Raw genomic sequence first — 23,728 nt, 5'->3', positions numbered from 1 at the left:
CCTCTTTTTGTTTTTAAAGGCCTTATGAATTCCCTCCCCCTTCTCCCCTCCCTTTTTTGACCTTCCCACTCCCCTGCTCCCCTTGGTTTATCCCTTCTGACTTTCTCAGTAGGGTTAGATAGAGTTTTTTATCCCAATGGATAATAAAGCTACTCTTCCCTCTCCGGGTTGATTACACTAAGAGTAAGGTTTGGTTATTACCTCCTAATGCTCTCTTCCTCTCCTTCTTATAATAGTATTTGTCCCCTCTCCCTCCCCTGCCCTCTTTGTGTGTAATAGAATATTTTATTTTCTTATTCACTCAAGTTTCTCTTGGTGTCCCCTACTATTTATCCCCTCTTTCCCATCCCCCACGCCATCTTAGATTATTTAGTGTTTCACCCTCACCCTGTCAATTATTCTTCTGATTACTATAATAGTGAATATTATAATAGTGAATAGAGTTCACTACAGAGAACTATACATAACATTTCTCTACATAGGAATACAGATAATTAGATCTCACTGAGGCCCTTAAAAAGGCAAATTTAAAAATTATAAGTTTTCTTTCTTTTCCCTCTGTATCTTATTTACCTTTTCAGGTTTCTCTCGATTTTTGTGGTTCGATATCAAATTTTCCATTTAGCCCTGGTCTTTTCTGTGCAAATACCTGGAATTCTTCAATTTTGTTGAATGCCCATACTTTCCCCTGGAAATATATAGTCAATTTTGATGGGTAGTTGATCCGTGGTTGCAGGCCCAGCTCTCTTGCCTTTCTGAATATTGTATTCCAAGCCTTACGGTCTTTTAGCGTGGAGGCTGCCAGATCCTGTGTGATCCTGATTGGTGCTCCTTGATATCTGAATTGTCTCTTTCTGGCTTCTTGTAAGATTTTTTCTTTTGCTTGAAAGCTTTTGAATTTGGCAATAATATTTCTAACCGATTTCTTCTCTGGGTCGAATGTAGTGGGTTTTCTATGAATCCTTTCGATGTCTATATTGCCCTCTTGTTGTAGTACTTCAGGGCAATTTTGCTGAATAATTTCTTTTAGTACGGAGTCCAGGTTTCTATTAATTTCTGGTTTTTCTGGAAGACCAATTATTCTCAAATTGTCTCTTCTAGACCAGTTTTCTTGGTCTGTCACTCTCTCATTGAGATATTTCATGTTTCCTTCAATTTTTTCAGTCTTTTGACTTTGTTTTATTTGTTCTTGTTGTCTTGAGAGATCATTAGGTTCCAATTGCTCAATTCTAGCCTTTAGGGATTGATTTTCGGCTATAATCTTTCGGTTTTCGGCCATAATCTTCTGGTTTTTGGCCATAATCTTCTGGTATTCCTTTTCAATCTGGTCATTTCTGGTGTTCAATTTGCTTATCAGTTCATTTGGTTTCTGAGCCTCACTTTCCAATTGTAAGATTCTACCTTTTAAACTGTTATTTTCTTGCCAGATTTCTTCCATTTTCCTCAAAATCTCAGTTTTGAACTCTTCCATAGCTTGTGAGGAGTTTTCCTAATTTGAGGAGGGTCCGGATGCTTGTTTGTTCTCCTCCTCTGTTTGCTCGGTTGTCTGGATTTTCTCTGTGTAAAAGTTGTCGAGTGTTAAAGGCTTCTTTTTCTTGTTATTCTTTCTCTTCTGAGTTTCCTGAATCTGGGTAGCCATCATTAGCCCAGCAGCTTCTCAGGTTTATCCTCGCGCTCAGTGTTTGTCTGGGTCTATTGGTTCCTGAGGTCTGAGTTCTGGTTTTTTCCAAGGTCAAGCCCCCTGGTGGACCCCCTTACTTGATCCTCTGCAGGAGGTTCCTTTACAAGTCTCAGGGCGCTGCTTCCACAGTCGTATACCCGTCTGCACTGGTTCCCCAATCAGGTTTTCAGAGCTTTAGTTCCTTGCTGTGTCTGCCTCCACCCACGCCTCCGCCCGTGCCTGTGCTCTCAGCCTGAGCTCTGCGCCCAGCGTGGGCTCCCAGCGTCCTGTTCCCGCGCTCAGATTTCAGGTGCGTTCTTTGGCTTACTGGGGTCCTAAGTCTTGCTGCTCTCAGGAACAGGCCCCGGAGCTGCCAATGACTCGATGGGTGCCCCAAACTTGCTCTATTTCTTTTTAGCTGGCTTCAGAGCTCTAGATCTTGTGTGTGGAGGGGGTGGGGGTGGGGCGGTTGCTCAGCCCGCGATTAAGTGAGAGCCCTTTATAGCCTGGAAATGTCTCGATTCCACATACCTTCCACACTGTGCCCTGTTGTGGGGTTCCTCCATTTGTCTGGACTTGTTTTTATGTCCCCTTGAGGAGTTTTGCGTGTTTCGGTCAGGAGAAGTTAAGAGCTGCTTCTTACTCTGCCGCCATCTTAACCCGGAACCTAGAGTTACTTTTAATGCTGATCATTTGGAGTGTATAATGCACCATGACTCATAATAACATTAAAAAGAATGGGGCAGGGGCAGGTAGGTAGCTTAGTGGATTGAGAACCAGGGCTAGAGATGGGAGATCCTAGGTTCAAATCTGGCCTCAGACACTTCCCAGCTATGTGATCCTGTGCAAGTCAATTAACTCCCATTGCCTAGCCCTTAACACTCTTCTGCCTTGGAACTATTACATAGTATTGATTCTAAGGTGTTTTAAAATTTTTTAAAGGAATGGGGCTTTGTAACAGGATTTCTTCACCATATCTTTATCTATCTTTGGTCGTGATGAAACTTGACTCGCTATGGAAGAAATTGTATCCTTGTCTCTCCCCTCTAATATTAGGAGTTTCTTCTGGAACTAAAGAAGAAATAGACATACTCCTCACCATTGCCACTTCAAGATTGCCACCATCATTTATCTTCTCACCTGAGATTCACTCAATCCGCCTCAGTAACCTAGCCTAGGGTATTGGTGAAAACATGTCCTGACCATGCCCTTCTTCATTTTTATTGTCAAGTCAATCAATCAATAAGCATTTGCTTTTTTTAATTTGTTGTTTGTTGTTGGTTAGTTCTGTCTGACACTTTATGACCCCATTTGGAGTTTTCTTGGCAAAGATACTAGAGTGGTTTGCCATTTCCTTCTTTAGCTCATTTTATAGATGATGAACAGGATTGACTGACTTGCTCACACAATTAGTAAATTTTCTGAGGCCAGATCTGAATGCAGGAAGTTTAGTCTTGCGGTTTTCAGTCCTAGCATTCTATCCACTGTGCCACCTAGCTGGGCCATGTTCATGTTTACAGTGTGTCATATGCTATGCTGGGGTACAAAAGCAAAAATGAGGCAATTCCTTTCCTTAAAAAGATTATTTTACTGGGTTAGAAGGGGAAATGTAGTAGGTTCATAGATAAACAAATGCAGAATATATATAAAATAAATGCAGAGTTACTGGAGGGGAGGCATTCACTACTGGAGGACCAGGAAAGGCTTCTTGAAGGAGGTGGCATGTGATGTGTGTTGAATTTGGGGGTAGAAAAGTTTATATAAAGGGTTGGAGGTGGAGATACAGTGTAGTATAGATTAGTTTGTCCCTATTTTAGAGTTTTGGGGCTGTTAAGAGAGGTTGAAGCAATACCTCTATGCAATGTATTTGGAGAGGGGTTGGTCATTAATAACTGGGCAAATGGGACAATGTAATAAGATTGCAGAGTATAAAGTAGAAGAGAAGAGATAGAGGATGACATGGAATAGCTGATGGACCTTTAGCATGTCCATGGGAGAATAACAAAGGGATTATGAATCCTTGGCTTTCTTAATAAGAGAATGAGACTTGTGGCAGTGGGGGAAAGTAAAACTGTGGCCATTAAAGCAGGGGAACACAGTGCAATATCACTGAAGAGCCTTGCCTCAGGGGAAGAAATATATGCTGATGATGAAAGATGAAGATGATAATGATGATGAATGGATTTCATTTGAGGGAAATTGGTGAATTGAGAAACTACTTTCTTTGAAAGAATATTTTGGGTAATATCCTGGCTAGGAGGAAAGATCAACTCCTTGGAGAAGCTGAGAAACAGAACATTTGATCTATTAATTTGATTTTTTAAAATAAATTCATATTGATATGTTTCATTTTGTATCTCCTACCTTTCCTAATGTATCCTTCCCTTCCCCAAAATATATTCCTTCTGGTAAAGAAGGTAAAAAAAACAAAGTTCAGCAAAACTAGCATAAAAATGTGTGTGATCTGCAATGTTCCCTACTTCCCTTCATTCCCCATCTCTGCAAAGAAAGTTTAGGGAAAGTGCTTCTACATATTTCTACTTTGAGACCAAACTTAGTTACTATGATATTACAGCATTCAGTTGCAGCTGTTCTTTTCACATTGTAGTCATTGTGAATATTATTTTTCTGCTTCTACTTACTTCACTTTGCATTACTTCATGGAAGGCTTCCTCTGCTTCTCTGCATTCACTATATTTGTCATTTCTCACTGCACAAATATTATACCATTAAATTTATGTACTATAACTCATTTTCGTAATCGATAGTCTCTGGGCATCAACTTTGTTTCCCAACTCTTTTCACTATAAAAACCAGGTTTTCTTTGGGAGTGACTATTTCTTGGTCATTTTACTAAATCTGGGCATTTTATTCACTTTGTCCTTATAATTCAAACTTGTTTTCCAAAATACCTGGGCCAATTCTTATCTCTACCAATAATGTAGTGTGTTCATCTTTTCATGAGCCTTTGTTGAGCATTCTCTACTTTGGTGAACTATGTTTATTTGTTAGATATGAGTTGGAACTTCTCAGTTCTTTTTATGTGCAATTTTTAAAAATTTTAGTGACTTGGTACAATCTTTCATATTTTTAATGGTTCTCAATTCTTTTGAGAACTTGTCACTTGACCATATACCTGTTGGGGAATGGCTTTTGGCCTTATGTACCAATTTTCTAAAGACTACTTTAGTACATGGCATTATATAAACCTAGACTATTATCAGAAGAAAGCTTGGGTTTCCTTTATGTCTAAACTGTTCACTGTAAAGAGAGTACAAGAGATTAGCACAGTAAAATAAACATTAAATTATTTTCCCCAAAGAATGAGAGGGAGAGAATTAAAATACCTGACAAGGCAAGCCAATTGTAAAGATGAATTCTCAGGCTTGTATTTTTTTCTTATTGTAATGAACAACTTCGGAATTGTTCTGTCCCAGAAAATGTAAGATTTTCTGTTATAGATCAGTGTGAATATTATGGGATATAGCACAGCTGCATCTGTACCTTCCTATAAATTCCTTTATAATTATAGTACCCTTCTTTAGCACTTTGAATGGCTGGTCTTTCATCTAGGAAGGGGAAATTATTTTGTTCTGCAAAAGATAATATCTTTCTTTCTGTCTCTTACTGCTGCAAATACCCTCTTTATCCTTGGTCTAAAATTCTCAAATCCATCTTTTCAGAATTATTTTAAACAGAGATTCTGTAACCATAGTCTTTTCTTGGAGAATCTTCCTATCAGACAGCCCAGTCCTCTTATAATAGATATTATACATAAAGTAAACTGGGTCAAACCACTTGAATTTCTTCACATCACAGTATATAATTAAAATCTTTAAATTTCTTAATATATTTCAAATTTCCATTAATACTTAAACATTTCACATTTTCATAAGTTATATTTGCATACTTTTTTCCTACAGAATTTCTTGGAAGCCTTCATAATTATTTTATAAATATCTGTACTTATATTTCTAGGTATTGGTTCTCTGATAAGCTCCTTCAACACGGACTATTTCAGTCAATAGAGTCACTGAAGTTTACTAAATAGTAGAGTGATAAACACTTTAAAAATCATTTTGGCCACTCAATGGACATTGAATGGAAGTAGGGAGAGAGTTGTGGCAGGCTAACCCATCAGTAGGCTATTACAATAGTTCTAGGGTGAAGACTGTATCAGAGTAGAGAAAGGAGCATATTCAAGAAAAGCTGATTTACAGTCCTTGGAAACGGAGTGAACATGGTGGTTGAGAGAGAGAATGCCAGGATGACTCCTAGATTGTGAGTCTGAAGGATTGGGAAGATGCTGTTGCCCTCTATACAACAGAAAAGTTAGGAGTGGGGAATAGGTTAAAGGAAAAAGAAAATGAGCTCAGTTTTGGTCATGTTGAGTTTAACTCATCTACTGGATATCTCAGAGTCAATTGGAGTTGTGAGACTGGAGGTCAGCAGAGAGGTTGGTGGAGGAAAGGTAAATTTGAGAATCATCTGCACAGAGATGAGAATTAAATCCAAGGAAGTGATGAGATCACCAAGTGAAGTAATATAGATGGAGAAGAAGAGAGAATCCTGTGGATGCTGACAGTTAGAGGGCATGACCTGAATGTAGATCCAACAAGGACATTGAGAAGAAGCACTCAGATAAATAGGAGGAGAGGTTAGAGAGATTGGTCTCACTTTTGTCTTTGTTGTATAGTGCCCAGTTTGGTGGCCAGCACATAGTTGATATATAAATGCTTATCGATTGATTGATGATATCTTTTGGGAACCTATTTTTATGTCATCAAAATTTTGACAATCAAAATTTTCCTCTTTGGGGGTCTTCAACCATTCCTATCTTCTTATTTAAAAGCTCTGAGTAGAGCTTACTGTTGTTATTTTCTATAGGAGAGCTATTACTTGATAACTCTTTCACATTTTTCCCAGATTATATATTGATACAATTTTAACAAAATAATTTTCTGACATTTTTTTCTATGTTTTCTCTCTCCTTTCCACCCTTATTTCTCTCTAAATGGTAATATATATTTTCACGTTTGTTATGTTGTAAAGAAAGACCTATATTGATTACATTAGTGAAAAATTAATGGGGAAAATAAAATAAAGAATGGTATACTTCAATCTGCATTCAGACTCCATCACTTCATTTTATGGCAGTGGATAGCTTCTTTCATCATGAGTCCTTTGGAGTTGTCCTGGATCTTTGCATTGTTGATAATAGTTCCCATTCACAGTTGATCATTGAACATTATTGCTATTATTGTGTACTGTGAGAGGTTAAATTTTGGGGGGTAGGAGTGTGAACGAGAGCCAGTGTGCAGTTTATTAAATGCAAAACATTTAGTTTATTAATAGGAAATACGGATAGGAAATAGGAAGGAGGAAAGTGAAAGTGATCTTACACTAGCTTATAACTATACCCAAGATCACAATCCTAACTAACATTTTCTAGAAAACCCTAGATCTATCTGTCTTAGAGGGCAGAATCTTCTGCTATGCTGAAACCCTCTACTACTCTCCTACTCCCTCTATCTAATCATATAACCACTATCTATCTACCAAGTTATTAATAATCGTCAAGGCTATTGAGTCTTAAATCCATTTCTCAGTCTCTTCACAGTCCCAGAGAAAGCAAACCATACATACTCCTCTCTCCAGAGGACCCAGAGACCAAAAGCCCTTTCCAACTGTCTGCAACTTACAAACCACATTCAGCCACACCCTTCTAACTGTCACCAACTGACAGTTTGCACAGCAGGGGATTACCAACTGTCACATCAGGAGGTCTCCTACTGAAAAAACTTATTACTCCTTTTCCTCTTAAATATAAAAAGTAGAAATTAATAAAAACTATCTTAACAGTACAAAGTTTTGTGGTTCTGAGAATTTATTGTTAAATTTAAATTTTGAACCTTTTTTTCTTCTGCTGTTATTTCTGCTGATTATGACATAGTGTCCTATGTACTATTTATGCCTATTGATGTTTGATTTTTAAAGTCATTAGGCTTTGGAAAAGTGATTGATTCATGACCTGTGCAGTTTTTTTGCAGTGCTTCTCTATCTCTGCATCAAAAGTAGGTGATAAAAATTAGCTTTTGGACTGTCTGAAGAAGATCATTTTCTTAATTTCAAGCAAAAGAATAATATTTACTTCAATTATCTGGAAGTTCTAATTACCTGAAGTTATTTGCACAACTAATTCCATTTTCAATTTAATTTTGTGGTAAAGACATAGTTTGAGTTTCAAACTATTAATTTCAACTCAGTAAAATTTCAATTGAAATGAAAATATGTATTTTGGTTTAATAGATTTTTAAGCAGAAATGGAATCATAGAACATGATAAATCAAAGTGATCCTTATAAATGCACTATGACCTTTCATGACAGGGAAAGATGTTTTTTTATTTAATCTTTTCATTTTATCTGTGGGAATAGTATCCCCACCAAATCCAAATTATGAGAAAGGAAAGGAAAAATAATATTCTTTTCTCAGTTACTTATCAAGCTATTTAAACTTGTAGAAATTAATCAATTTACAGCTGAAGTCAGGGAGATATTGCATGTATGTTTTGAGAGAAGGCTTTAGAAGAGAAGAACAGATTTAGCAGGTTAGCATCTATTTAAGAAGTTGATGCCTTTAGACTAAAGATCTAGAATTCTGAAATCTGTACCTTAAATGTAGTAATTACAAAATCCTGGTATTGTAGGGTCAGACTGTACCTAATAAAACATGTTTTTAAGAATTGGCAAAATTCTCAAATATCTAGGGTTTTTTAAGTTTCAAATTAAAAAAAAGGAAGGTGAAAGGAAAAAAATATCTCTTTATATTAATCAAGTTAGATTGCTTACAGAGGAACTGAGAATTAACAAGAATGATCATTGAGAAACCCAGAAATTCAGTAGAAACAAAGTAAAGCCCCAACTAAAACCCCTGGTCTAAGATATCTACATACAAATGCTTGAAATATGGGTCATAAGAAATTTGAATTATCCAAATAAGGGAGGCAAATTTTTCATTAAATCTTGATGGCATGAGATGTGGGCCTGGGATTTCATTCCAGAAGGATATGTATTATTCACACAACAACAACAACAACAACAACAACAACAACAACAACAACAACAACAACAACAACAACAACAACAACAACAACAACAACAAATTGGTACAAACAGGTAGAAAGTACCTTTATATATTTATGAGTATACTCATGTGAGGAAATACAATAGTCTGGAGTGGATGGAGTCAGGAATCAATCATCTATTGATATATCAGCTAGTGATTAAATGCCTCTGACATGCCAGGCATTGTATTAAACACTGAGCACATAAATACAATGAATGAAACTACTTACAATATGTAAAATAAATCAAAAGAGAATAAATATAAATAAATACAACATAGATATTTGCAAAGTAGTTAGGGTAGGAAGAACTAAGAGCTGAGGGGAACAGGAAAGGTTTTGTAGAGAATGTAGTGCTTGAGATAAATCTTAGAAAAGGATTTTGTTGAAAAAGAGATGAAGTGGGTATGCATTCCAGGAATGGTGGTGTAAAGGTGAAAATTAATGTCTCAATAATTTTATGAAATTATGTGGTCACCAATATTTATTATATCTTGAGTCAGAAATTTATTTACAAGTATTTATAAATAAAGTGTAAATAATAAAGAAAAGAAACTTGAGGGGGATAGAAGAAAATTAAGGCTTTCCTTAATCAAGAGACTTAGAAGTTGGATGAAGTTAGTTTGAATAGTGCTAGGATCCTACCTACCAGTTTCCTTTATTCACTTTTAAAATTAAACTTTATTTCCATAAACCAAAGGGTTTTGTGCTTCACTGGCCCTGGGGAGTTCCTAGGTGGGTTGTGTAATAGGTATAGGCTTTAAAAGTAGGAAAACAGACTTAGCAGACAGTCTAAGGGGAAAAGTCTTGGCTGTCAGCCAGGGACATTCTAAATAGAATGAAGGGGAAAAAAACTTTTGTCCTTGAGGTCTCTGGTCAAACTGGGAGAGGGAGAGGGTGTGGATGCCTTTACCTGCCCAGTGAGGAGCGCAAGGAGAGTGGAGTTACCACTGTGAAGGAAGACCTGCCAGGGAAGATCAAGTGAGCAAGAAGATCTAGCTGGGGTGGTGGACATCCCAGTCTGAGACAAGCTACTTGATTAGCATCTCCTGGATTTACCTTTCTGAGGACCCATTTCCTGTGCCATCAAGAGGAGCTGAAGAAAACATGATTTGTGAGAGACCCATTTTCCCTTCTAGTCTATAAAGTCTGATTAGTGCAGCATAGGCTTTATCCCATTCTCCCAGCCCCCTTGTAGTCCTTAGTGATTAGATTCAGTGTGACCATTCCCCATTATTCCTGACCCTCAATTATTATTAAAATCCTGTGTTTATAATTCTTTTGTCCTTGTACTACCCTGTAACTTGCTAGTTTCTCTGACTCCCTGGCTAGGTGGGTCAGTGGGACAGTTAAGACCTAACAGTCACTCCTGTCAACTGCCATTTCCCAAACTGCCAAACCCAATTTCCCAGCTTGTTAAGTCCCCACCCATTGTCCATTCCTGTCTCCTATTCACCCTTCTGAACCCAGATAAATATATAAGTTAACCCCAGGTTTTTACTATAAAAGTTGTAACATCTAACATCCCTCTAGGACTCTTCTACAGTACAATTGTACCTGACAATATGTATAATATTCTTCATCCATAATCTATCATAAAAACAGAGATAGGTTTCAACATGTTTTCCCCCTTAAAATTAGTATTGGTCATTGCAGTTAGTCAGAATTCACTTTCTTTTTATTCTTCTTTTAAGTCTACATATAACATTAGCTTACTTCTGCATATCTTTATTCTGTATCAGTTTATATATCTTAGAACTCTGTATTTGTCTTTTCTTAACAGCACATTAATAATTCATTACTTTCATATGGTATTCTGTTTATTCAGTTCCCAGTGGATAGACATTTTGTTTTCAAAGTGTTTTTTTTTTTTGTTTTTGCTATGACAAAAGTGCTATTATGAGTATGTTGGTATATGTGGCATCTTTTATCCCCCTCTCACTGATATCCTTTGTAACCCATTCTCAAGAATGGATTAACTGGATATGAATAATTTAGCAAATTCTCTAGCTTAATACTAAACACTTTCCCCAGAATGATTGCATTAATTCACAGTTCCATCAGTTGTGTTTTAGTGTGTTAATCTTCCTACTGTCCCTCCAAAGACTGAATAGTCTTACCTTTTTTTTTCATTTTTGTTAATACAATGGAATATGGCGAAAACTCAGAACTTGAAATTTGCATTTTGCAAGATTAGTTGGAGCAATTTTGATATAATATTAATTATTTTAAACATTTTTGCTTATATATTGGGGAATGATTGTCTTATATAGGGAATTCATATGTATTGTGAAATATAAGTATTTTACATATACATGTGAAATCTCATATATGACTTTATATGAAAATTTTAATGTGAAAATTTTCCTACCTCATTGTTTTTATTCTTATTTGTGCAGAATTCATATATAACTGAAATTGTCTGCTTTTAATTTTTATAAAGAATTTGTCCTCTCATCATCAATTGTGATAGATAGCTTTCTTGTTCATTTTTTTCCAGTCCTTTAGAATTAGCTTTTTGTAGTTTATTGTGCTATACCATTTATGAGGCTGACTTGTCCTAATTAACTACAAAACTTCATTCTACTTTTCCCAGTAATTTCTATAAATTAGAGAGACTATTTTCCTGTTATTTCTTGTTCTTGAATTTATTGAATATTAGCATGCTGTGTTCAGTTGCCTTTAGTAATGCTTGTTTTGTTTATTCCACTGATCTACATTTCTTATAGGTTTTTTTAAAACCAGTACTGTTCTAAATAGTTTTGCATTTATAATGCATTTATAATATAAGTTTTGGAAATGCCATTCCTCCTTTATTTCTGCTTTTTTTAATTTCTCATTTCAGATTCTAGACTTTTAATTTTTCTAAGGCAATTTTGCAATTATTTTGTTTAGTTTTATAAAGTAACTACTTGCTAGTTTGATTCTTATGGCAATAATATATACAAATGGACTTTTGATAGTTTTTTTTAATATTGATATAAGCTAAAAGTATAAATTGAATATCTTCCAAATATTTATAGCTTCCTTAATTTATGTAATGAGTATTCTTCAAATTTATTTATATAATTTTAAAGATAACTTCAATAAATTTATTAGATTTTTATATACTATTAACATTATGCTTCTTTTAATTAAGATTTCTCATCCCATCTTTTTTTACTTCATTATGCTATAAAATTCTGGTTTGTGGGTTTCTTTTGCATTATACCACTTCATTGAAGTTATTAATTACATTACTTAGTTTATCATTGAATATTTTTGTAGTTGCTTTATAAACATTTGTTACAATTCTGTGGTAAGTTTCTTTTTTCCTTTTAATAATCTATTTGTGGCTTTAATTTTTTTGTTATGGAGACTGAATTGCTTTTGGTAATTGTAATTCCTTCTTTAATTTTAAATTTTAGTAAATATAAATTTAAGAGGTAATCATCAATTTCCAGTTTTACTGGAATACGATTATTTCTATTAAATGTTGGTTTTATTTATTTCTCATTATTTAATTGTACATTCAAACTATTATTTTTATTTTTATGATGGAATTATCTTGTTTACATGTTTATCATATTAACAAAAATATATTACTTTTATTAGACTTTTATAATTTACAGTACCATTATTTCATTTCATCTTCATATTCCACCCAAAAATTGTTTTAAAAAAAGAAATTACTGAATAAAAAGGAAAAAAAGCAGTTTCGTAAAATTAACTTAATGCAACAAGCAAATCAAAAAGTATATACAATGTTCTAAATTCACAGTCCCCTACCTCTTCAGTGAAGAACATGTATGGGAGAGCATTCCCATAATTCTTCTTTCAAGATTGGTGATTATATTTTTCCAGCATTTTACTTCAATTATTTATAATTGTTATTCCTTCCCTTTACCTTCTTGTCATGTTGTATAGTGCTTTCTGGTTCTACTTGCTTCATTTCACATAAATTCATGGGTCTTTCTATAGTTTTCTTTTTATTACTTTTAAAGTGTAGTAAAATATAATCTTATTTATGTACAAAGTTCATTTAGCCATTCCCTGACTCATGAGTATCTATTCTGTTTCCAATCTCTTTGTTACACCCGCCCCAAAGTGATGCTATAAATATTTTTTTTTGTATAAAAAAGCTTCCCATCTTTTATTTCACTGCAGTAATAGCTTTGGAAGCTGGCTCTTTGTGTCAAGGACACATACATTTTAGTTAGTTTATTGCTTGTTATTGAAATTGTATCAAATACAATATATCTTAAGTTTGAAGATATATTGTGTATATTGTTTGTATTCTTGTGAAGAGCTGCAGCTTCTCTCTCTCTTTTCTCTCTCTCTCTCTCTCTCTCTCTCTCTCTCTCTCTCTCTCTCTCTCGATATATATATGCCACTTACCGAAGAACATTCTAGCAGAACATTAAGTAAATATTAAAAGCACAGGTTTGGTTAGAAAGTTCTCTCATTGAGAATGTCCCTTTGGTAAGTGGTATGGGGTGATATAGGAGTAACGTAAGGATAGGGGATGGGACAAAACAAACAGCACCCCAGAGTATCAGACTATTTTGGGGGCTCATTGAATTTGTCAGCAAGGGAGCCCTACCTGAATGAGCAGAAGTTCCACAAATTAGTTTGCATGGGGCTTATATGGTTTTTGTTCAGTTCTTACTCTGGAAGCAGATTTTTATTTTTTCATGGGGCTTATATGTAATTAAACTAAAAAGCAAGAGGAATGCTTCAGGCAAATATTGGGAGGGGATGTTGCAAGACCTAGTTCATTAGGTAAGAAACCCTGACCTGAATGATCAAGCTGCTTCCTGAAATCAGAGAACCTTAGAAGTCTCCCTGGAGGGATGTTATCATCCAGGGTTTTCTTCGGAGGGGTCACTGGAGGGGGGAACTTGGCAAGAAATTCTTTCATTGGTGAGTTATTCCTTAAATAAGATGGAGGGAGTTGTGTTCAGTTTGTGATACACACTGAGTGTTGTCCTAATAAGTGCAGTAGTTCTGGGATCCTGCCTATTACCCTCTCACTTTTCTTCCTAGCCAACTCCTAGGGCTACTAAGATTCATTGATCTATATCAGCTAAGAGGTGAAGCTGTGGTCTCTGGCTATGACATTGCCATGTAGGGAATCCTAAATTTGATCTCCTAACTGTGGAGTTCAAAATACGAACCAGTGTAGCAGATTGTAAAATAGTAGCAGTAGAAGTGGCTAACATAAGGTGACCTTCCATTATTTAATTTTATATCTATCTGTCTATCATCTATCTGTATATCTGGCAATTATTTGATGGGCAAAACAATTCCTTGTTCCCTTCTTGTTATTCATATTATGCTGCTGTGTGCCTTTCTTGTTGATGGTGAGGGTTATAAAAAGGGAGGCAAGCCTACTGGCCTTATCTAACTCTGCCATCATCTTGTAAACTAGTCTCAGTCTTTTAAAGGGAGGTGTGAGTGGCAAACCAAATGACTCAAATACGACTTTTTCTCCCTTAGTCTTTTCTGACCTGCAATGCATTATCAATCATATTCCATCCAGACCAGATGTCTATGGAGCTACTGGGAAAGGATTAATAAATGAAGTAGTAAATGATTAAAAAAAAACCCTCATTGCTTTGTATCTGAATGTTTATAATGAGTCACTTGCTACTGAGGAGACAGCTGTTCACTGGGATACTATTAGACAGAAAAAAAGGATGCTTTCCTGGAAAAGCCTTTTGCATTAAAAACTAACATGTAATCCTCAGAAATTTCTTTTGTCAGATTCATGTTAGACTGTTTGGATGTATAATAATGCTATTTGAGCCACTTACTCTTTCAAATTATTATGATGATTGATGCAGGCCCCCATTTTGAAAGGAAACAACAGGTCCTAGAAAGTCAAGTCCTAGTATGAATGATGCCCATTTTGATCTTTATTATTTTTTTTAGCACTAAGTGGTTTTCGTCATTAATTCTTAAGATTTTCTTTAGAAAGTTTAACTATATTCCTTACATCTTTGAGACTCTGCCTTCAAAACAGAGAAACAAATAGGTTTGTGCTGGAATTAGGAATAGAGATTCAGAGCTAAAAAGGATATCCATGGTCATCTACTTCACCCTCCCATTTTACAGATGAGGAAACTGAGGTGTATAGAGATCAAGATTCTGGGCCAAGGTCACAGAAGAAGTAAGAATCTGAACTGGTATCAGATTCCAAGGCCTTGACTTGGTACCCACCACTGATTCCATAATGCCATGCTTCTTCTCAAAAATGGAAAGTAAGAATGATTTTCTGAAAAGTTCTAGTTTTCTTGAAAAATTAAAAGAATTATTAAAATAATGAATGCAATTCTTCCTATAAGTAGTTATTTAATGAGCAATAAAGATATACCTATATATATTTGTATATACACATGCATATACATATATAGTGGGCACACATACATGTATATACACATATACATACCTACGTACATATGCTTATATATTGCATGGGCAGCTAGCTAGATGATACAGTGGATAGAATGCTGGGTCTGGAGTCAGGAAGACTCCTCTTCTTGAGTTCAAATCTGGCCTCACTTATAAGCTATGTGACCTTGGACAATTCACTTAAATCTGTTTGCCTCAGTTTTATCATCTATAAAATGAGCAGGAGAAGGAAATGGCAAACTACTCTAGAATCTTTGCCAAGAAAACTCCAAATGAGGCTCATAAAATGAGATATGACTGAAACAACTGGACAACAGTAACAGTATACTGTATTTACATCATATATGTGTATATATGGATATATATAAAGCATTATATATGTATTTATGTAGATATGAAAGTATCAGGGGAATGCCCTCTTTCTCCTAGTCTACAGGCTATTTGAGGTAATAAGATATCCACAATGAATAATTAAAAAACAACAGACTGGAAATTATCTAAATAATTAGTACATATATATTAAGTGCTATAACAACTCATGATCTCAGTCAGTGTCAGAGAATATGGGAAAAATTTTGTGGAGGCTGTGAGGACCCTGAAAAATGGATAATATCATTTCCTCTGGGCATAGGAGAAAGAAAACAATACTAGTTTGAAGGAACTACATCAGTGAAAACTAGTAGTTGAGCCTGCATATACCTTATAAGAAGACATTGAGTAGACAATATTTACCCCAACCTACTGATTTTCTGATGGGAGAATACTGTGTGATTTAAGGTTTTTTTTGAGAGAGTTAGATTGGGTAATGCCAACTTTAAATATCAAACTGAATTGAATGAGGAGGCATAGGAAAATTTTAAACTGGGGAATAACATGACAATATAAGCATTTAATTACCACCATTTGTGCCTTGGAAAATAGTTTAAATGTTCTGTCCTTGCTAGTTACTATTTATTGTGTCCCTGCTAATAGAATGAGTGATACATTTTTCTGGGAATCAATGAATTTTGAAAATACAAAAACCATAAGTTACAAATGAGGTGTGTTTGGAACAGATCCAGAAGTCTATCTTTAGCTCTTCATTAACAGGTATGAGTCAGAAGCCTTTCTTTGGGGTTCAGATGCAGAGTAGAAGGGCTGATAGACAGAAGCAACAAAGGACTGTCTAATGTTCCACCTCTGAATGAGTCATTTCTTTTCCTTCAGCTGAGCAAAGGTCTCATTCTAGATGTTTTCTTTAAATGCACTTTCTCTGCTGGCTGGTCTAGATGCATTCAACTTCAAGATGGTGCATGTTCTTTTCCTGTCTCATTATCTTCTTGCTTTCACACTAACTTCCACCTCCTCTCATTGTTGCTCTGCTCCAGAAATGGGTCAAAGAGGAAGCTGCTCAGGCAGCACTGGCAGTACTGAAGAGAGCACTGAAGGAACCCTTGGTACTGTTGACTCCTTGTCCCAGTATCCTGGCACCTACACAGTACCATCCAGTAGATGTCTATATAGGAAATGAAGGAGAGTTATTGTTTGTCATTGTCCTAAAGTATCCCTTATACCTGTGCACCTTAATAACCTGGCTTAGTTATTCTTCCTTCCTAAAATTCCTTTTCTTCTTCCCACCTATTCAAATTTTATCTCTTTTTAAAGGCCCAACTTAAGTTTTACCTTCTCCATGTTGCCATTCCTTCTTCTGATCTAACCTTTATCAAGTTATAAAGCCTACCCTGTCTACCCTTCATTTGCCAACATACCAGCCTAACATATTTCTTTCACTTGTGACTTATTTTTGGTGTAATTTTTTAAGTTCTCTCATATGTATGTTATATTAGGGCAGCTAAGTGGCATGATAGATAGGATTCCAGGTCTGGAATTCAAATCTGATCTTGAACACACACTAGCTCTGTTAATTTCGGCAATCACTTAACTTCTTTTCCTCCACTCCTTATCTGTAAAATAAGGATATTCATATCATCTATCTCCCAGGGCTTTTTTGTAAGGATATGAGGACCAAATGAGATGGTAATTGTGAAACATTTAGCACAGTGTCTGACACATGGTAAGTACTATACAAATATTAGTTATTTTAATTATGTCTTTTCAGAATTGTTTTCTCAATTGTCAAAGAACTATTTCCCCCTCTTTCCTGCATGGAGAAGAGAATATGGAATGAAACTCTCATAAAATAAGGGTAGGCAAGTAAAAGGAATTACAATATTAGACCTATCCAAAAATGTCATGTCCTATAAGGTCACCTAGATTACCTTGAGATCAGGGAAATTTTTCATACTTATCTGAAGAATTCATATCATGTAGTAAAAATGATTTATATTCAGTGGTCACTCAATAAATATTTGTTGCTGGATTTGCTCTTTGAAAATGTTTCATTTCCATTCTTTACATGAATATTATAATAATCTCCTAGCAAGAGGTTATCAAACCTTTGATGACATCCAGTATTGGAGAACTCATTTTCTTTCAAGGTAGTCCATTCCTCTATACTTTGCAGCTAGAGCCCATCTTGGTGAGCATTCCACATGATAAATATCTATTATGTCTTTGCTAAGTCCTTTCTTCTCTATCTTAAATATCCTCTGGTGATGGGAGTTATAGTAGAGGAGGAGTCATCAGAATATCTCTAACAGAGCTAGTCTGAATAAAAGGCAGACTGTTCTGAGAGAAGGAGCAGCACTGGGCTTAGAATCAAGAGATTCTGTCTCTCGAGGTTGAGTCATTATAACACCCCGAGTTCAGTTTTCTCAAGTTCTAAAATTGAGATAGTAATTCTCATCCTACCTGGCTTATAGAATATTTGTGATAGAAGAATTTGGGCTCTCTTAAAGGCTTATGTCAATGTGAACTGTTACTCTTAATGATTTTTCAACCTTTGATTATAAATCCAAAAGGATTTTGATCCTAATTTTCTCACTTCCAGACCCTTGCAGATGTAGCTTCTGCTGCAGATTTATTTTCTTCATTTATTTCCCTTCTCCTCCATATCCCCACTCTTTTATTTATTTTCTATTCTTCTCTCTAGGTCTGCTTCATCAAAAATAAATCACATCCACAATAAATGCTATAAAGAAAAGGAGCTAAATGTGGGACAATGTGGGAAAAACTTTGTGGGGGGTATGGGACTTCAGTTGGATCTTGAAGAATCAGGTCCAATTCCCTGGAAACAGAGGAAGAGAATTATGCCACTTTGAAGGAATTCCCTCCATCAAACAAAGGGCAGAGCTGAGACTAGGCATGCCTTATTCAGACAACAGTCAGGAGTTAAAAACTTCATTTTTATCAGCCTGTCCTTTTCAGATTCATTATTCATGACAGTATTTCCTGACCAGACAGACTCCATGGCACTTATTTCTGCAAAATACGGTCTGCCACTTACTGAACTTACTGGATAAGGAAAAGGAGAAAGAATAGTGGAAGCAAAAGCCCTTTAGCTTAGGCCAGAATCCCCCAAATAGCATGAAAACAAGCACCTTTCAAGGTAGTGTTTGTTGTGTATAATATTACATAAGTCTCCGTGTAAGAGGAAGAAGCCAGAGATCCAAAGGCAAAGCCTTAGGAGATTACGCAGCTATTAGAAGATGAGCTTCTTCCTAAGGAGACACAATTAAAATGAGGAAGAATGAGAAAGAAGCCTGCAAAGTACCTTGTTACCGAAGGCCAGGGCATACCAAAACTCTAACTGCTATGGAGAGGAGATCTTCAATTTAATAAATTGGTGAATGTGTCTTCAATGTACTTATTTTTTGGAGGGGAAGGTGTGGAAAGGACAGTCTTGAGAAGGGAAGAAACTTTCTCCAAAAAATGATCAACAATTTCATCTTAAGTTACAGAATTAATGAATTGCATAGGTTACTGAGAGATAAAGTGATTTTCCCATGATAATACAGCTAATCCAATTCTGAGGCAAGACTTAAACCCAGATTTCTTGACTCTGAGGTAGGCTCTCTCCATTATATTGATTGTGCCCTTTTTAACTGTTTCCTGGACCTGGAATGTCCTTCCTCCTCACCTTTGCCTCCTTTATTCCTTATTTTTATTTGTTTGTGTTTTAAGACTTACTTCACACACACCACTTCTGCAGGGAGGCCTTTTGTGCCCCCCCTCCCCCCGCAACTTCTCCTTCCCTTAGGACTTTCTTCCTTAAGGTTACTGAGTATATGTTTTAAATGTGCCTGCTGTGTTCCCTAATCGCTTGAGTTCAAGGACAATCTTGCTTTCATCTTGGTGTCCCTGGTACTTAGCCCAGTGGCAGGCACATAGCAGGTCCTTCCTAAGGGTGAGCTGGTCATGAATATGTCAAAAGGGAGCCACTGGCAAGTGATTGAACAAGTATGTAGGTCTGTGTACATCATTGTGTCTTTTTAAGCATAACAAATGCAATATTCCACAACCAAAATATTTAGTTTTATATCATAATTCTGAAATTTATCTGTGTTGCCTTGAGGAAGGGATTTAAACTGCCTGGGTCTCAGTTTCTTCATCTATAAAATGAAAGTTTTGCATTAGATAGCGTTAGAACATCCTTCTAGCTCTAGATTTGTGATTCTAAATACATTGTGCACACATCCACATACCTATACTATATTTTACCTTCTCTATATAATATTCTCTAGCCAAAGATTGAGAGATAAAGATATTCTCTATATGGCCAAAGAACATCCCAGGCTGTAAAGCTAATGATAAGATATCTATCTATCTATCTATCCATCTATCCATCAATCTATCTATCTATCCACCTATCCATCAATCTATCTATCTATCTATCCATCATCTATCCATCCATCCATCTATCTATCATTTATCTACCTGTCTACCTGTCTGTCTTTGTAATCAATCAATCTATCTATTTACTTCTCTCTCTCTTTCTCTCTCTCTATATATGTATATGTAATATACATAAAACTTAGTTATATATGACTTCCCCTAAGACATTGAATGAAAATTCATTAGTTTAACATTGGTCCAAATATAGTTGATATATCCCATATTATGTATATCAGTAAAACAGACCAAATTGCCGTATAAACTTTAATAAATGTATCTAGATTATTAGGAAGACTTAAGTCAGCTAGGTGGCATCTTGTATTGATCTTCGTAGTTGGAGTCAAGAATACCTGAATTGAAATCCTTCCTCAGATATTGATTAGCTGTGTGATCCTGGGCAAATCACAATTTCCCTGTCTCAGTTTCTTCATAAATAAAATGGGTAAAATAATAGCACCTATCTAGCACAGGGGCTCTGAGGATTAAATGAGATAAAAATATAATAAAGTACTTTACAAACATCATTGTAATGTATAAGGGCTAGATATTCTTATTGTTACCCAGGCATGTTTGTTGCTAAGCAATACAAAGCTTGATGCTGTTGGTAGCAAACAGTTAACTTTTTAAAACCTCTTAGGAGGAAGTAGGAAATGCAATCAATAACTGTTGCAAGTATTTGAAACGTGACCAGCTTTTCAAATTGCTCCAGATGTCATGGTGTCCATGATGAGAATCAGCTCCAAGTCTTTTTTACTGATAAAAATGCAAATGAGGACGTATTTTGTTATCAATAGAGGATAGAGGAATTCCACTTTAAATAACTTCAAAGTTTGCTTCCCTCTCGGGTCCTCCTCTGATTCGAGCTCTAGATTTATCACATTAAGCTTGAGCACTGTCTGGAGAGTTCATCTGGCAATTATGGTTTGAGCTGACTAACGCAGAAAAAAGCAGAGCAGTATTTTCCTCAGATAGGAAGTTTGATACTGTGCTTTTATTTGCAGCAACCTGCTTACATGAAGGAAGCACAGGACTTCTCATTTTCTTGTGGGTTTTCTCTTCCCTCATTAAGTTATAAGCTGTGTGAGGGCAGGGACTGTCTTTCTTTTTCTTATTTGTATTTCCAGCGCCAAGCACAGTGCCTGGTGTTTAGGAGGCACCTAATAAATGTTTGCCTAGCTAGGTAGCACAGTAGATAGAGTGCTGAGCCAGTAGTGAGGAAGACTCCTCTTCCTGAGTTCAAATCTGCCCTCAGATTTACTATCTGTGTGACCCTGGGTAAGTCACTTAGCCTTGTTTACCTAGGTTTCCTCATCCATAAAATGAGCTAATGAAGGAAATGGCAAACTACTACAGTATCTTTGCCAAGAAAACTCCAAATGGGGTCATAAAGTGGCAGACATGACTGAAATGACTTAATACCACTAACAAATGATTATTGATTTTAAATGTTGACTTGGAGTCAGAAGATCTGTTATTTGAATAACTCCTCTGACACTTCACAGGACCACAGATTTGGAGTAGGAGGGGACCTCAGAAATAAGCATCCTCATTTTACTGATGAGGAAACTGAGGTCTACAGAAGTTAAATGACTCCCCTGAAGTCACAGATCCAAAAAGAGCACAGCTGAAATTTAAAATCATTCTTTTTTTTAAACCCTAACCTTCCATCTTTGAATCAATACTACGTACTGTCAACAAAGCAGAAGAGTGGTAAGTTCTAGGCAATGGAGTTTAATTGACTTCCTTAGGGTCACATAGGAATTATCTGAGACTAGATTTGAACCCAGGACTACTAGAATTTAAAATCAAGTGTTTTTGTTTTTGTTTTTAAGCCCTAACTTTTCATCTTCGAATCAATTCTGTGTACTAGCAGCAAAGCAGAAGAATGGTAAGGTCTAGGCAATGGAGGTTAAATGACTTCCTCAGGGTCACACAGCCATGAATTATCCAAGACTAGATTTGAACCCAGGACTAGAGCCCAATTCACTGAACCACTTAGCTGCCCCCTAAACTCAAGGGTTCTGACTCAAAATCTAGTTCTCTTTTTGCCTCCACAATATTACTTCCCACTTTCTAGCTACCCCTGAGCAAGTTACTTAACTTGTGTAGGCCTCAGTTTCTTTATTTGTAAAATGAGACTTATATTGCTTCTATTACCTACCTCACAAGGTTGTTGTGAGGGAGACATTTGGTAAACATACTATAGAAATATTACTGATAAGAATAATGACAGCAATTGCTTATTTCTCTCTGAAAGCTCAGGTAGATCTGCTGAATATTTAATGAGGTTTTGGCTTTCTCTATTCTCTCCTTTTTAGGCCATGGAAAATGCTCGTGTGGTCGCTGCATCTGTGACAAAGGGTGGTTTGGAAAACTCTGCCAATATTCAAGAAAATGCAACATGACTGAAGAAGAAAGTAAGAGTTTGTGTGAATCAGCAGATGGCATATTGTGCTCAGGGAAGGGTGAGTATTCAGCTGAACAATGAGCCAAAATACTGTTCTTCTGAGGTTTTCCATTAAGTGAACGCTGATGCCCTATCCATGGAGCATATTTTATGCCTGAAGATTAAACACATAAACCTGGGTAAATGGGACTCAGAAGAGGGAATCCCAGTCACAATAGAGCCAGGGGACCACAGCACATACTAAAGCAACATTACCCGCTATCACATATATAGGAATAAATAAGAGAAAGGGTGACTTGATTTAACTTCTGAAATGTTAGCATACAGGCACATGGTGAGATAATGACAGGATACAAGACTGGCAATCAGATGCCTTCTAGCCTTGATGTAGGAAAATTATAGGAAAGGAGACAGTATATGAAGTGAGAATGAAAGAATAAAAGGACAAGTGTAGGGATTTAATATTCTTTCCTCAGAAATTAATCATTTTTGGTCTTTAGGCATGTCATAATTAAAATTATGAGGTTGATGGTTGCTTAGTAACTTTGTTAAATCAAAGTAGTAGTAGTAGTAGTAAAGAGAGGTAGAGAGGTAGAGAGGAAAGAGGTAGAGAGATACTTAACTTTCTAATCTATTGGCCACCATGATGGGCCTGTAGTTAAGCTGTAACAAGAAGACCCAGATAGGCTCCTGGTCTGACCTTATAAGCTCTTTTCTCCACCCACTAACTCTCACACGTCACATCTCAGGAACCAACCATGGTTTCTTAATTTGCTTGGGCCACCCAGGGAAGCAGTGCCCATGGAATTAGCTTCCTGTCTCGTTGGTTCCTTGGTTCTTTAACTTTCTTTCTCTGAGGGTTTATCAATACCTGAATTTACTTAGTGGTCTTTGACATCCAGGTCACTGAGAGATGATGTTTAAAAAGGCGGCATAATGGAGAGAGAAATTTGCTTCTAACAGGCACTTGGGTTTCTCTAAGTACTCATGAAAGAATATTAATTTATATCCTACCCAATCCAACTCTAGTGCAATATGGTGATCACCAAGATCAAGAGTCTGGTAGATGACCCTTGTTATTGAAAGTATGGGACACAGGTTCAGAGAGTTCCCATAGATATGTTTCATGACAAGACCATCAATGCTAAATTTAGAGAGCCTCATCCATAAATTGGGATAGGATGATGACTTTTTTGACCACAACAACTTAAAAAGAAGTCTTTCAAGACACAGGGAGGTATTAAGCTGTGTTGGTATAAGGAGCATCAGAGATCTTTGAAGTACTGAATATTAAAAATTTACTATCTGCCACAATTCTCCTGTTAGAACATAAGCTTACTGAAAGGAGGGGGTATTTTATCTCAACACTT

At 36.1% G+C, this 23,728-nt stretch overlaps 1 protein-coding gene across 1 annotated transcript in view; it reads left to right on the top strand.

The window, feature by feature from the left end:
- The window catches only part of ITGBL1 (integrin subunit beta like 1), a 248,268-nt gene that overhangs the window by 212,003 nt on the left and 12,537 nt on the right, over positions 1-23,728 (top strand). Inside the window, exon 6 of the mRNA XM_044669342.1 lies at positions 22,270-22,416. Coding sequence (XP_044525277.1) covers positions 22,270-22,416 — 147 coding nt within the window. The remainder of the gene's footprint in view (positions 1-22,269; positions 22,417-23,728) is intronic.

The sequence above is a fragment of the Gracilinanus agilis genome, chromosome 3 (assembly GCF_016433145.1).
Source record: "Gracilinanus agilis isolate LMUSP501 chromosome 3, AgileGrace, whole genome shotgun sequence".
NCBI classification, from domain to species: Eukaryota; Metazoa; Chordata; class Mammalia; order Didelphimorphia; family Didelphidae; genus Gracilinanus; species Gracilinanus agilis.
This window is presented reverse-complemented; position numbering and strand designations above follow the sequence as displayed.